This window comes from Pungitius pungitius, chromosome 10 (genome assembly GCF_949316345.1).
Source record: "Pungitius pungitius chromosome 10, fPunPun2.1, whole genome shotgun sequence".
Classification (NCBI taxonomy): domain Eukaryota; kingdom Metazoa; phylum Chordata; class Actinopteri; order Perciformes; family Gasterosteidae; genus Pungitius; species Pungitius pungitius.
This window is the reverse complement of record NC_084909.1, coordinates 19,801,043-19,815,330: the sequence shown is the minus strand read 5'-3', so window position 1 is coordinate 19,815,330 and position 14,288 is coordinate 19,801,043. Positions and strand designations below refer to the sequence as shown.

Below are 14,288 nucleotides of genomic sequence, written 5' to 3'. Positions count from 1 at the left end.
CGGAGTGACGCTCCCATCCTGTCTTTCCTCCATTCCTTTCCTTTCCTCTACACCTCCCATGACCCTTTTTTCTCCAACACTCCCTTTCCCGCCTCGCTCATGTTTTCTGCTTTCCTGAATTCTTCCCGTGTTCCTGATGGTCTGACACGTGTGTCACACGTGATGAGGTCGATTACTTGCCTGTTTTAGAAGGACACTTCGCCGTTTATTTAAGCTTCCTTTTTTCTCCTCAGTAATCCCTCCTACAGTTACATGTACTAGAAAGCACTAGAAAGCACAAGCTGTTGGAGATGAAAAATGGATGTCTGCGCCCCCTGGAGGCCTATAAATGCTACTTCATCAGACCTTTGTATGAGGAATATCCAATAATATGGTGCATATATAGTATATATCACATCAATTCTTTAGATTGGCATGAATTAACAATTTGAACTATCGAACACTCTCTCAGTATCTGTAGCTTTAAAAGAGGCAAAAGCCTTTTAGAGTTAAAGTTTAAACGTTCATTAGTTCAACAAACTGCACGTTTTTTAGTTCACGTACATCTCGCTAACATATACATGTGATCCATATATTGAGTTATTTTTCCAAAGAACATTTTCACAACCAGATCTTTATCAATCAAAATTCTCTGCAAGGAAGTAACGAGTGAAGCAACAGCGGTGGAAATCGGCCCGTTCCGTCAAGAGCAAACATGCCGCTGCAAGTCGCATCATCGGATGAATGAGCTCGGAAAACCTCCAGCGGGGGGTGTGTCAAACTGGATTCTATTCTGATACTAAGACCCGCAGTGTATTTCACACAAGCAAAGAAGAGGATGGTTTAATCCGGGTGGGACCAACTTGTCACCCAGCTTCGTCCCCCCCCGGGTGGTCTCCTCAGTCACCCTCTCACCTTCACGTGGTCCACAGTCCTCGTGATTGAAGGCTGCACTCGGTGACCTAGGAGGACGTTGACGTGGTCCCTCGCTGTCCTCCGCTGCGACTGTAGCGCTTAGAGGCAAACCTCTTTTATCGCGGTTTTCCCACGCGGACGTCTTTGGTTGCGAGGTACACAGTCGGTGTGGAGAGCGAAGGCGGATTTGCAATTGACCACCGGCTATAGTCAGACAATGATTTAGCTTTTTATTAGTTTAAAGTTTGTGTAAACTGGCTCCAAGGCAAAACACGAGGAAACTAAAACCTGTAAACAATGAATGGCCTACGGCAGAGTAGAGTAGTCCAATGAGGACGTCAAGAATATAGGTTATATTTCCCCATTTTACCGCTGAGGCCAAAACAGTGAACTTCTTTAGATGCACAGCTAAGACAGATTATTTATCAGCACAATAATCACATGCCGATACGTACACGTGTTTGTTCTTCCTTAGAAGAGGAAAGCGGGACTCGTCAGCCTGCTGCCTCACACCTCGTAGTCAGCTTTGTTCAAAGCAGGTCATGTGATATCAGACACAACACAACATGGTGACCCCCAATGCTCGTGATTAGCAAACAACGGCACACAGGTGTTCGCACCTATGACGATGCGACGGATGCCCGGCGGTGTTTGATTTTCTATAACCAGCTCAGATCGGATGTCTGGTGGCACAGTGTGAAGGAAGCAGCAATGGTACCCTTTTGTCGCTAAATCAAAGGCCCCCACAGAGGGGAAAATGGCATGCTGGGACCAAAACAGATGGCGATGGATCTTTAAATGACCCTTTTTCACAGACCAGCGTGTGCTGAACACACGCTCACTTAAAGGTGGCCTCGTATGCTGCTATAGGAGTGTGTGTGTGTGTGTGTTCCCTGTGGTGTGTGATTGCTGTGATGCTATCAATTCCGAAGCTAATGGACCGATGTCTGAGGTGTTGAGCTTCACACACACTGCACGTGATGACGTCTGTGTGTGTGTGTGTGTGTGTGCTTGAATAAGTGTTTTCATGTCTTCATGTTTCCGACGCCATCAATCTCCGAACCGATGGTCCAATCCTTCAACGCCAAAGGTGACGAGGGGGCACTTTGTTGATTGTAAAATCAATGCGAAGGTTCTCCTGGCCGATGGATCCCAGAGCTCCATGACTTCTGGCCCCCGGCTTCCCGCAGGACAGCTTGATTCTGCTCTTATTTCATTCATCCCCTGCACCTCACTCCACACTGTTGGTAATTCTAATATTCAGTGGTATGTTATTCAGGCATCATCCATCTGTTGGACTCTGAGGGTTCGAGCGTGGCATTCTGTTAAGGGGGGGGGGGGGGGGGGGGGGGGATTTCTGTGTGCACTGGTTGTTGAGTTTAGTGTATTTGTCTTTAAGGGTTTATCTACCACACATGAACCCAAGGCCTTCTGACACTGCAGTGCTCCACTTTTACTCCTCTTTATTTCACTCGTGCAATCGGTCGTGATGAGGTAACAGGTGACAGGTAACAGGTGACAGGTAACAGGTGACAGGTGACAGGTGACAGGTAACAGGTGACAGGTAACAGGTAACAGGACAAGGGCAGGCTGCAGCGTGTCCTCCGCTCTGCAGAGAGGGTGATCGGCTGCAATCTGCCGTCTCTCCAGCACTTGTTTGCTTCCAGGACCTTGAAGCGGGCCAGAATTTTTTTTTTATTTTTAACTTAACTAACCCATAGCCTTCTATTCTATTCTTATCTTATTCCTGCACTATGTTGTCTGCTGTCCATCGTCTTACTGTCTGCCGTCGTGCACCAACCGCCAAGTCAAATCTTGTCTTGTATGCGTGACACATTATGGCAACAAGTGTTTCCTGATTCCTGAGGGTTGTTGGGACCATGAAGTCATGAGCCCAAAATGACACCTGAGCAGGCTGTTAAATAGACGACGGCCTCGGGCCAAAGGTTTATTTTAGATAATGCATATAAATACCTGCTATACCTGACAATGCTTTGAAGTTAACACATTTTATAATTGAGAAAATATGATACCATCATATAGCAACCACTGTGAACCTTGGTATTGACCTTGTTCATGCAATAGTGGCATGTAGTACACCAACAGATGGCCGCAATGAAAACCCCACATTTTCCTGTCTTTCTTTATTTCCTGGGAACCGGGTGGGGTTTCCTATTTTTTTTGGTAGCTTGTAGCCTAGCGGACAGTGATCACCTGTCCATTCACAGGCTGTTCAAACTTGAATTCCACTAATGATAGCGTTCACCGCATTCCTGGACCCCAGACGAGAGCAGATGCCCAGACATTGGACAAAGCCTCCCTCGTGCTCCTCCCCGGCCTCGGGCCGACAGGAGGAGACAGGAAGGCTGGAGGGTCTGCTGGGTGCTGCACAGACACACAGGCGTGTAGTCAAGGGTTCGTGGGTGTGCCGTGACGCTGGGAGGCCGCGAGGCGCCTCGGAGAAGAAGAAAAAAAGCAAAGCCAAGCTTTCACATGCCTCGTTTGTGCTCTCGATGTAACAACGCACTCTCAAGTTATTAAGGTCCAACCTTCGAAATATGGTCACTCTGTAAAAGCTGTATCAGCTGGATTCAATTAGCAAAGAACTATGTGTTGTGCCCATGTGGATAGCTAATGGCCGTTGGTCCATTGTCGAGTAAAAAATATTTCAATACCCATTAGAGACATTTAGTCATTTAAAAGCCTGTGCCGTACCAAAGTTAAACCAATTGTGGCATTTTCTGTGGAGCTGAAAATGTTGGAATAAATTTAGATGTCGTAGTTAACTCATACAGCTTCAGCTTTGTCCATTTTATGACACCTTCCACGGCCTTAATACACACCCACCTAATTGTTATTTTTTAAGTTAGGGGAAAGGAAAGAATACTGAAGTTAAAGTCACTGGACATTCTCCACCTTTTAGCTTCCAAATAGGTTTAAGGTGGAGGGAAGCTTGGCTGCCAGTAAGAATGGGACAGGAAAGAGAAACGAGTTTGTCCCACAGAGGAAGGCTGCCACGCATGGAACGCTTGTTTTTACGTCTGGTGTGAATGAGTCATTGCTATAAACTTGGCCGCGGTTGGTTGACACGGTGAAGTGTTTAGCGTGCTTGAACCTGAGAACATTTTAAAGTGTGGCAGAATGACCCGTAGCCGACCCTCAGAGAACCTCACATATGAACTGGGATCTTTTCCCCAAACGATTAAGCCCTGTGGTATTTACGGTACTAATTTGACTTTGTCCAAGCACCAACTCTTGAGGAATGCTGCTGGTCCTTGAGGCATAAACTCATTCTCAGGTGGCTTCATAAAGATGACAGTTACCTACCAAGAGTCAAATAAAATGTAGTAGTGTAGAAAGTACATTATTTTATTACTACAATACAGGAGGCTATTTAGTGACTAGTCTAAAGCAGTTTTCATCTCAAGGGCTGGATCAAAGCGGACCTTAGTGTTTACACAGGTCGTCATATTGGTACGTTGACAGGTAGAATAGCTCTAGAATAGCACAGCACTGCACATATTGCCAAAACACCAGCGTTGCATGATGTCTTCGCCCATGAAGTAGTTTGTGGGTAAATCACATCATAATGTGGATTAGAGTGATTTAGAATAGGTGACGACAACAAATCTTCAAAGTTAAAACAAGTCGTTGTCGGCAGGATTCGAACCTGCGCGGGGAGACCCCAATGGATTTCTAGTCCATCGCCTTAACCACTCGGCCACGACAACTGACGCTGCAGATGGCAGCAGACTTCCAAACTAGTACATACACCGCCTGTTACAAAACTGGTATTTATTAACACTTCTCTTTTGGAAAAAAGAGATCAAAATCTGTTAAAACGCCACAACGGTGAGGAATAAAAATATATATATATATTTTTTTTAAGTATTTACATGCATGTATTTCTACCTATTATTAGACTAGCCATCTTACTTCATGTAGTATACATTAAAGTTTATTTAATTTTTGGTATAGAAAATAGAGAATCTTCCTAAATGCACAATGAAGTGTTTATTTTAATAAGCTCTGAAAAATTACATATGTAGATTTCTAATCAAAAATCACCCAACACTAGAATTAGATTCCCTCACTTGCATATTCAAAAACTACATACAAAATTATTTAAAAAATGTTTTTTTTAAATGCAGGGTGTGTTTAAATATAACCATATTTAAATAAATATTACTTTTAATAGAATATGACAATAGTAGAGGCTATAACTTGGTTATTATCCTTCTCCACGGCACAAACAAAGAGCGACACATCATGTTACATTTCGTGATATAAATTATTTATTTACATTTACAGAAAAATGACCCCATCAAGACAATGTAGTAATAACTATTGGAAATAGAACCCAAGATACAGAAGCCGACGTCATTGTCACAACCGAAACGGAGAGCTCTATAATAACATTGTGCCCCCTGTCAAAGGTTTCCTATAACACAAGGTGCAAAGGCATCACGTGTAGCCCCCCCTCCCAACCCAACCCACCCCCCCTCCCTCGGACTGGACAACACTGCTCTGCCTGCTTTGCGCTACCCCGCTTTGCTTTGACCCCCCTCATCTAGAAACGACAGACACCGGCTAGCCCACCTCTACCAAAAGCTCACACATCTAATACCCCCCCCCCCCCCCCCCGCCGCCCCCCTCCCCCCCCCCCAGACACACACACTTATTCAGTATCCCCAATTGCTCCATCCCCCCTCCCTCCAAAAAGTTCACAGTTCTGTTTTTCGAGGGAAGTGACACAGTGCAGAGACGCGCCTGCACCTGGGGGGGGGGGGGGGGGGACACTCCGGTGGAGGACCGATGTCAACAACCCCCCCACGCGTGAGCGACTTGTGCGCCAGCTCTTTGCTTCAGCGTCATCCTCCTGAAGTTCATACATGGGGGCGAGGAGGAGTGAGGGGGGCAGATCCTATTTTTTGGGGGAAGGGGGGGCCTACAAGGAGGGAGGGAGGGTGGTAGGTGGAGGGGGGGGACATCTAACGCCACAGGCACGGCGTGGGGCTCAGATGAGCCGCGTGGAGGCGCGCATGGTGTTCTCCGTACTGAAGTGGACATTGTTCTGCTTCTGCCGGTTGATCCTGTTGGTCCGCGGACACTTCCTGCAGGAGAGAAGAAGGGGGGGGGGGGGGGGGGGGACACGCCTCAGCTTTTACAGGGAATTATTCATGAAAGGATGGGGGCTGGTGGTGCTGGTTTCGTTGGGCAGCAAAGCCAGTGAAAGGACCACAGCCAGCATCAATTGACTGGAATCACAGCTCTGTCCTGAGTGCAGCTCCTGCGTTGCTCCACTACAACGACCACTGCTGTCAGGACGCGCTCCGGGTCGCACAATGGCCTCGTTTTGATCTCAGAAGTGGGGACACACAATAAAGACAAATCCAATAAATGGATGTATTGATTCAATCGTGTGTTCCTCTCAGCCTGTGTACTCTACAGAACCTCCAACAACAGGACACAGAGGCCTTTGAGAAATGGAACCTCTGCAGCACTCACTCACTCAAAGTAGAAATTACCTTTGTGAGAGAGAAGAAAAAAAAGGGCAATGTTGGATTTGGTCTTTTTCCACAGTTGTAAGAAAGCACAATTGTGTGGTAACAACATAACATCTTGCACTGAAGGCCTCTCGTTTTCCAACAGGCGTCAGGTGGCGTCCAGGTGACCTTTTCTACCCTCAAGTGAATGGAAGGTAACAACAGACGGTACACACGCTGCGTCTGATCTGCTGAAAACAAAGCGGAAGCGGCTCGTCTACCGGGACACGTCCCCAACGCTCCGAAAGAAAGAGCAAATAGCCATTGAAAACCAATAAAAACAGCTGCTTGTACTGCTATGGAGGTCCACGGCCCCTTTGAGCCCTCGGGACCAGCTGAGTATTATTTAGAGTCCAAGGCTATCCGTCCCTTCGTGGTAACTTCCAGGGTATGAAAACGCCATGTGGCAAAGGTGAAATCACCTGACCTCGGCCCACCAAAGGGTCCAGAGCTTCACGCACAGAGTCGACCGTGCAGCGGTTTGTGGACGTCCCACATCATCGATTAGCATGAGATCCACGTAATGAGGGAACCAGGAACGCACACAGGAAGCAGGGAGGGCGGGTGGTCGGGTGTTTTAGAGCTTTTCCTAAACCCTGCTTGGTCTGTTAGTCGTCTGAATCTGATGTTTTTAGTGTTTCAGTGATGGATGTTTCCGGCGCCTTGTTGAGTCGGTGCCACCAGGGATAAAGGAAGGTGCGCCTCACAAAGTGTCCGCTGGGCACTTGTCTGATTCCCCTTCACATTTTGTCCAAACTCAACTCCACTGAAACGAGGGGAGAGGCGCGTGATGCATTGTGGGCCGTTTTCTTTTTATAGTTTATAGTGACGGCCTGATCGATCGCCGCGTGTGTTCAATGAGATTATTCTCCTACCTTCTTTGTCCCTTTGCCCTTTACAGCCGTCCTCTCGGTCTACGGCCCTCTCAGAGGGGCACTTTGGTCTCGGCCAAAAACATTGTTTATTAAATGTTGTAAATTGCTTAGGTCAGCCGGAGGCAGAGAAGGCCCCATGCTATCTATATGTGTGTGTGTGTGTGTGTGTATGAGAGGGAGCCTTTACTGTAAATACAAAACGTTTGTTAAAACACAGGTTTGTGTCAGATATCTGTGTGTGTGTGTGTGTGTGTTTCTCTCTGTGGCCTAAGCAAGGTGACCTTTCAGCTGTTTCCTTCAGCCTCAGGACCCCTGCAGGCTCTCCTGTGCCTCCTAAATACAGACCTCTCGTTAAGCTTGTTACTATTGGTATGAATGTGTGTGTGTGTGTGCGTGTGTGTGTGTTGGGCCTTGACTCACCTTGTAATGCAGAGCACCACCACGCAGATGATGACCACCTGCAGTGCTCCAATGATGGAGGCGATGAGGACGTAGTGCAGCTTGCCGGAGCCTGGCACCACGTAGAGCACGTTGTACTCTTTGATGTCACACTGGGGGCCTCTGAAACCCGAGTGACAGCTGAGAACACACACACACACACACACGAAGTGAGATGGAAAGAGAGAGAAAGAGAGAGTTATTCCCTTGCATTTGGGGAGACGGGTCCATTATTCCAGTGTTTCTAATTGAGGCGTCGCGGTGGAACAAAGCCTTTGTGTCGGTGCGGCGCCTTCTTCCTCCGCTGGGACCGCTTGGATGAGGAGGGAGAGTGTGAGGATGTTCATCATCATTTGCTTTGGGTCAAACAGCAGTGGCAGTGAGCCGCATTTGTCATATGATCACAGAACAGTGGCGTGATGGACAGTCCGCCGTCAATGTGAACTGGAACGCTGGTATTTTAAGAAAAGCAACTTAAAAGCACCAGTAGGGACGTGCGACGTATGAGAGAGAGAGCCACACGCGCACACACACACACAAACACACACAGAGAGGGGGGGGGGGGGGGGGAGAGACTAATAGAGATGATTTCTGTCCTCAGAGAGGAGCTAAAATGGTTCCCCTTTTAATCTCTCTTTCCCTCTCCATCTCCCTCACTCTTTCTCTGGGGAGGTTGTTACAAACCAACACCTGCACGTCCTTGTTTGGTACCGACACACACGCACACACACACACACACACACACACACACACACACACACACACACACACACACACACACACACACACACACACACACACACACACAGTCTCCTTCACATTCTCTACCCCTGCGACCTGACACTGGGTGAGAGGAACACTGCAACCTCGTTCTGTTTGTGCTTGCATCTCTCACAGAGACCACTATGCCCCCCCCGAAAACCCCCTTCCTACCACTGATCATTAGGACACAACCTCCAGGACACTCCTGCAGCCTGCAGGGGGCAGCAAAGACCTTTGGCAAAGCCCTCCCTGTGGATCCCTGCTCAATATGCATGAGGAATGAATGTCTGGCTGGGTGAGCTGGGACGAGCGAGGTTATAGAGAAAAGAGAGAGAGAGAGTGGGAGCGAGCGATACCAAGACCCCCTTTGGCTGAGGCGCTATCGGGCTGTAAAAGATGGCCGACCTGAGCCGCACACATGTGCGTTCATTGTGTGTGTGAGTGTGTGGGGGGAGGGTTTAATAGCATTCCCCATTGTACCTTTATCTAAATGCATGTCCAGGTCTATCTCGTGTGCTTAGGTGAATGTGAAGGCGCCTGCTGTTCTTCCTGTGTGTGTGTGTGTGTGTGTGTGTGTGGAGTAGGTCTGCATGCCTTTGTATCCACAATACTTATATATGACCAAAAAACGTGCAAGGTCAGGACATAAATCAGCACCATGTGCCTGTTGGTTCAGACACTGAATTTTAGGGAACACTGAGAGAAATGAAACAAGGTTTTTTTTTTTTTGCTCCAGTTTGGTGAGACGCTGTAATAATAAGCAAAAGCATCGTCTGAGTTAAGTTTTAGTTCACCCTTCAATCACAGGGTTTAGGGTCAGGACAGGAAGTAGGACCAGGTCCAGGTGTTTGCTGCCTTCCTGCAGGCTGGGCAGTGAACAGAGGGTTTATCTGAGCACCAAAACCATGAGCACATAATGCAGAGGAAGCAATAAGTAGTTTTTATTATAGACTGTAAGCAGTTGTTATGTTGGCCACTTTTATATTTCTTTTTGCATTCGATGCTGCAAACAGTATTTGAGAGCTTCTGGAAAGCTGCTGATGGCACCCTGGAGGTGTCCGTCCTCCACGGCGGCGTGTTTACGGCCAAGTATTAACCATCTGCAGACAGATGATGCAGAACAAGGTGTGGGTCGTCGAGATTTAATCATCGACGGAACAAAATCAGGTGCGCGAGGAAAGGAAATTCCCACGGGGGGGGGGGGGGGATTCATTTGAAGCAATGAAGCATATTTCACTGGTCAACAGCCCAAGCACCCCCCCCCCCTTCACTCGCTAAATGTGACAACTGAGCAAGCACCTTAAATGACACGCTTATAAGAGCGTCACGTGGGACTCATTCGTAGCCGTGATATCGTCAGAGTCACTATGTGAAGAGACTTACCAATGATGAGCATGAATAGAGTCGGATTTATTGCATCATCAGCTAATAGGCATAGAGCCTGATCCTGTGTTTAACTATTAAAAACCCACTCACCTCCGTTTCCTTGGAATGATGTGCACTTGTTTGCAAATATTGTGTTTAAAAATGTATTAAAGAAACAAGAAAATGATACCAATCCTCCTCCCCTTGCCCTGCAGAAAAGTACCAGTGTGTGTGTGTGATTGTGTGTGTGTGTACCTGCAGGAGGGCTGGGCCGGGATACTTGGGAACTGACACTCGCCGTGGACGCAGTAGTTCTTGTAGTGATCCGGACACGGGATGTAGAGGCCGCGGGCCAGCTCGTTCCTCGGGTCCTCTTTTTCCTTAACTGCCAAAAACAAAAGCGAGCGCACACAACGCGTCAGGCCTTTGCTGCCTGTAGAGGCTTGTGAAGACACGTGACGAGAGGCAAAATCAACTGGGACCACGATGGAAAAAGCCAGAGAAAAAACGTCTGAGAAATGACGCAAACGCATAATTGAATGGAGAGGCAGCACGCGCCATCGGGCCGTCCGCCACGCGCTCACCTGTGTTGTCGGTCCGCGCGTCGATGTTGATGTCGCCTGCAAAGGTGGAAACAAAAAAACATGTAAACGGATTTCGGATTTCTCCTGGTGTGCGTGTGCACGTCTAGTTGATGTGTGTGCACGTGAGATCTCCCCTGGTGTGTGTGTGTGTGTGCGCGTGTGCACGTCTAGTTGATGTGTGTGCACTCTGAACAAAGGGTTCTCCTGGTGTGTGTGTGTGCACGTGAGATCTCCCCTGGTGTGTGTGTGTGTGTGTGCACGTCTAGTTGATGTGTGTGCATGTGAGATCTCCCCTGGTGTGTGTGTGTGTGTGTGTGCGCGTGTGCACGTCTAGTTGATGTGTGTGCACTCTGAACAAAGGGTTCTCCTGGTGTGTGTGTGTGTGCGTGCACGTGAGATCTCCTCTGAACAAAGGGTTCTCCTGGTGTGTGTGTGTGTGCGCGTTCACGTGAGATCTCCTCTGAACAAAGGGTTCTCCTGGTGTGTGTGTGTGTGCGCGTGAGATCTCCTCTGAACAAAGGGTTCTCCTGGTGTGTGTGTGTGTGCGTGCACGTGAGATCTCCTCTGAACAAAGGGTTCTCCTGGTGTGTGTGTGTGTGTGCGTGCACGTGAGATCTCCTCTGAACAAAGGGTTCTCCTGGTGTGTGTGTGTGTGTGCGTTCACGTGAGATCTCCTCTGAACAAAGGGTTCTCCTGGTGTGTGTGTGTGTGTCCGTGCACGTGAGATCTCTTCTGAACAAAGGGTTCTCCTGGTGTGTGTGTGTGTGTGTGTGTGTGTGTGCGCGTGCACGTGAGATCTCCTCTGAACAAAGGGTTCTCCTGGTGTGTGTGTGTGTGTGTGTGTGTGTGCGCGTGCACGTGAGATCTCCTCTGAACAAAGGGTTCTCCTGGTGTGTGTGTGTGTGTGTGTGCGTACACGTGAGATCTCCTCTGAACAAAGGGTTCTCCTGGTGTGTGTGTGTGTGTGTGTGCGTACACGTGAGATCTCCTCTGAACAAAGGGTTCTCCTGGTGTGTGTGTGTGTGTGTGTGCGTGCACGTGAGATCTCCTCTGAACAAAGGGTTCTCCTGGTGTGTGTGTGTGTGTGTGCGTGCACGTGAGATCTCCTCTGAACAAAGGGTTCTCCTGGTGTGTGTGTGTGTGCGTGCACGTGAGATCTCCTCTGAACAAAGGGTGAGGTGGAGCAGAGCTGGGCGGAAAAGATCAGAGCGAATAATGGCTTCTTCGCTCACCTTATCGACGCCACATTGACTTTCTCTTTTCACAATGGCTGGAGAAAATCTCCTTACAATTACTATCATTTTATTGCAATTGATTTCACTCAGTGGTCCGTGAATTTATTCCCCTTAAGTCTGTGAAGAATTTCCCCGTTTTATGATGCAATTTGTTTTTTTGTCCCGTATTTATTTGTCTTTTTTTATTGGCTCTCGGAACGCCAGCGGAAGAATAATAGCATAGAAAGAAAGCACTGTTTCCTATAGTGAAATATGAAAAGTGACCCCCGGGGGCGGAGCACTTTTCCACAGGTCCAAACCCCTCTTGTTTCTCTGCACTTCTCCTGATTGAAAGAGAACGCCGCGATGGCATCGACCGGGGCGCCTCGACCCGAAGGGGCCAACGTGGGGGAATACAGATTCCTCTTTGTGTTCCACAGCTGGTTAGCCCTGATTACTTTACTCCCCATTACTCCTCAAAAGCTTTCATCTCGCTCCCCACATCTCGATCAATTGTCCCCTCGGTGGACGCAGAGCCAATCAAGTGCTCACAAATGTACCCGAACACAATGAAGGCCGCTAACAATCCAGATTGGAGCGAGACCATCTCTTTCTGTCAGTCCGCCGTATGAGTTAAAACAAAGGAAAAAGTGTTGGTAGATCCCCCCCCCCTCAAATAAAATAAAAAACTTTTCCCAAGCGACTTTTCTTCTCCCCATGTGGATTAGCCGTATAACTCGGTTTTGGGATTTAACCACAGCGATTAATAAAATGACTTTATCCCTGGTACCGGTGCAAACAAATACTGCCCCCAAAGAACAGATACTGTACACCGCAAAGAGGGGATTATCAGTCTGTTAAATTATCAATATACATAGCAGCGAAGACCTTGTGGGATTTGGGGATTATTTCTGCACTATTCCTGAAATGTGATTGAATGGAAAAGATGGATGGAGGGAGATTTAATGTGGTGTGTGTGTGTGTGTGTGTGTGGGTCTGACCTTGGCAGTGGCCCAGGTACTTGACCTCGATGCGTTCCTGCTTCTGACAGGACGCCTCCTTCACCTGGCAGGGGTTGTCATAGGAACGGCCGTCCGAGGCGCACACCGGGTTGAAGCTGATGTGGGAGCAGTCGATGTTGCAAACACACCTGCGGAGCAAGAAGTCCCATTAGTCCAGGCGTCCCGGGATTTACTTTATTATCCACGTCCAACATCTAATGAGAAGGATAGCGTTTCTGTTCTGAAAGACTTGCTCACTCTATGGGGGATTATAAAAACACAGGAAAAAAAAAGACAAAAAAGCTTGCACTCAGTTGGATGTGGGACCAGTAATCCTGTCCTAACCGGGTTCTGGCACATTCCATCTGACACAATTGCAAATGGATTTAACTGCAGGGAGGGCTTGATTGACGGGTGATGTATTCTTATAATGGCAAAAAGCAATTAATAATGACACAATTGTAGATAACAAAGCAGGACATTTTTGTGTTGCTGTAGAAATCGCGGGACAAAAAAACAGCCCCCATTCTAAGGCTTTCAGATATGTAATTTATTTTAGATAACATTGAAAATAGCCTGAATGGAAAATAATAACTCATGAGCTAAAGCTATCAGTGCACAGTGAAAGCTCGGTGGAAATAAAGAAAAGCATCGAACAATGCCGAGCAGCTTCCTGCTATTACCTCGTCTCTCTTTTTAGTGTCCTTCAACAAAGCCGCCTGAGACGCTCTAAAAAGTCACCTCCATGAAGCTCGGCTTGGAGGCCGAAGGCAAGTCTGCTGTGATAATGTCTCAGTGTGGACCACCTTACCCTCCAATGGACATTCTCTGTTATTACAAGCAAGTAATAACCACTGATAGCTGGATTAGCTTAATACGGCAATACACCCCCCCTTTATCTCACCATTATGAAGTAAATGCTGATTGTACATTGTGATGGCTAAAGAATAATGGCCTTTGGATTCTTTCCCTATTAGCCTCGCTTTCACTGTTAAATATGTCACTTATAAAGGCTGCAGCTTTTACACCCGACGTGTTGGTTAAGCCAAGGACGGGTTTTGGGACGAATGGACGATCAGCCCTCTCCTTCCCGTCCCACGTCCCACCCACCACGCCAACATCTCCTCAGACCGTCTGTAGGAACATATTTGTCAAATATACAGCAGTTAGGCAAAAGGTGCAAACACACTTATTTGCTTAGAAAGATTATTCCCTCGAGAGTGAACGTCAATTCTGTGTTTGTCACGTCCTTCCATGGAGGCGATATTTTGGGGTGTTTTGTGACTCATGCGTTTGTTTCTCAGTGATTTCTTGATGCTTTCAGAGCTCGCAAATGAGCCGGGACAATTCTGTGTGAGGTGCGAGACCTTCCCTGTTGGTTTCTGTGTGCGCGACATTCAGTACCAACACCAGAAGTGCGCGTGCACGCCAGCGCTCGTGCACATGCGCGTGCACGTGCACTGTGTGCGGCAATCCTCAGCAGAAGCGACTCCCAGATTTGCCCCCCCCCCAGCCGGTTGCTGCTGAGTGGCACAGAACGCTAGGTTCTGTAATTAGAAATGCGTCATTATTCTCCTGGTGCTGAACTCTCAGTAAAGGACACGCAGTC

At 47.8% G+C, this 14,288-nt stretch overlaps 1 protein-coding gene and 1 non-coding gene across 2 annotated transcripts in view; both read right to left on the bottom strand.

Annotated features, from left to right (window-relative positions):
- Nucleotides 1–4,543: 4,543 nt before the first annotated feature.
- trnas-aga (transfer RNA serine (anticodon AGA)) lies at nt 4,544–4,625 on the bottom strand. Its single transcript has one exon. It is a non-coding gene; the product is annotated as a tRNA-Ser (tRNA).
- Nucleotides 4,626–5,684: 1,059 nt separating this feature from the next.
- The window catches only part of tmeff2a (transmembrane protein with EGF-like and two follistatin-like domains 2a), an 80,329-nt gene continuing 71,725 nt past the window's right edge, over nt 5,685–14,288 (bottom strand). Inside the window, exons 6-10 of the mRNA XM_037488244.2 lie at nt 12,680–12,828; nt 10,465–10,500; nt 10,136–10,265; nt 7,736–7,894; nt 5,685–6,008 (exon numbers count right to left, since the gene is read on the bottom strand). Of these exons, the coding sequence (XP_037344141.1) occupies nt 5,912–6,008; nt 7,736–7,894; nt 10,136–10,265; nt 10,465–10,500; nt 12,680–12,828 (571 nt within the window). The 3' untranslated portion in view covers nt 5,685–5,911. The remainder of the gene's footprint in view (nt 6,009–7,735; nt 7,895–10,135; nt 10,266–10,464; nt 10,501–12,679; nt 12,829–14,288) is intronic.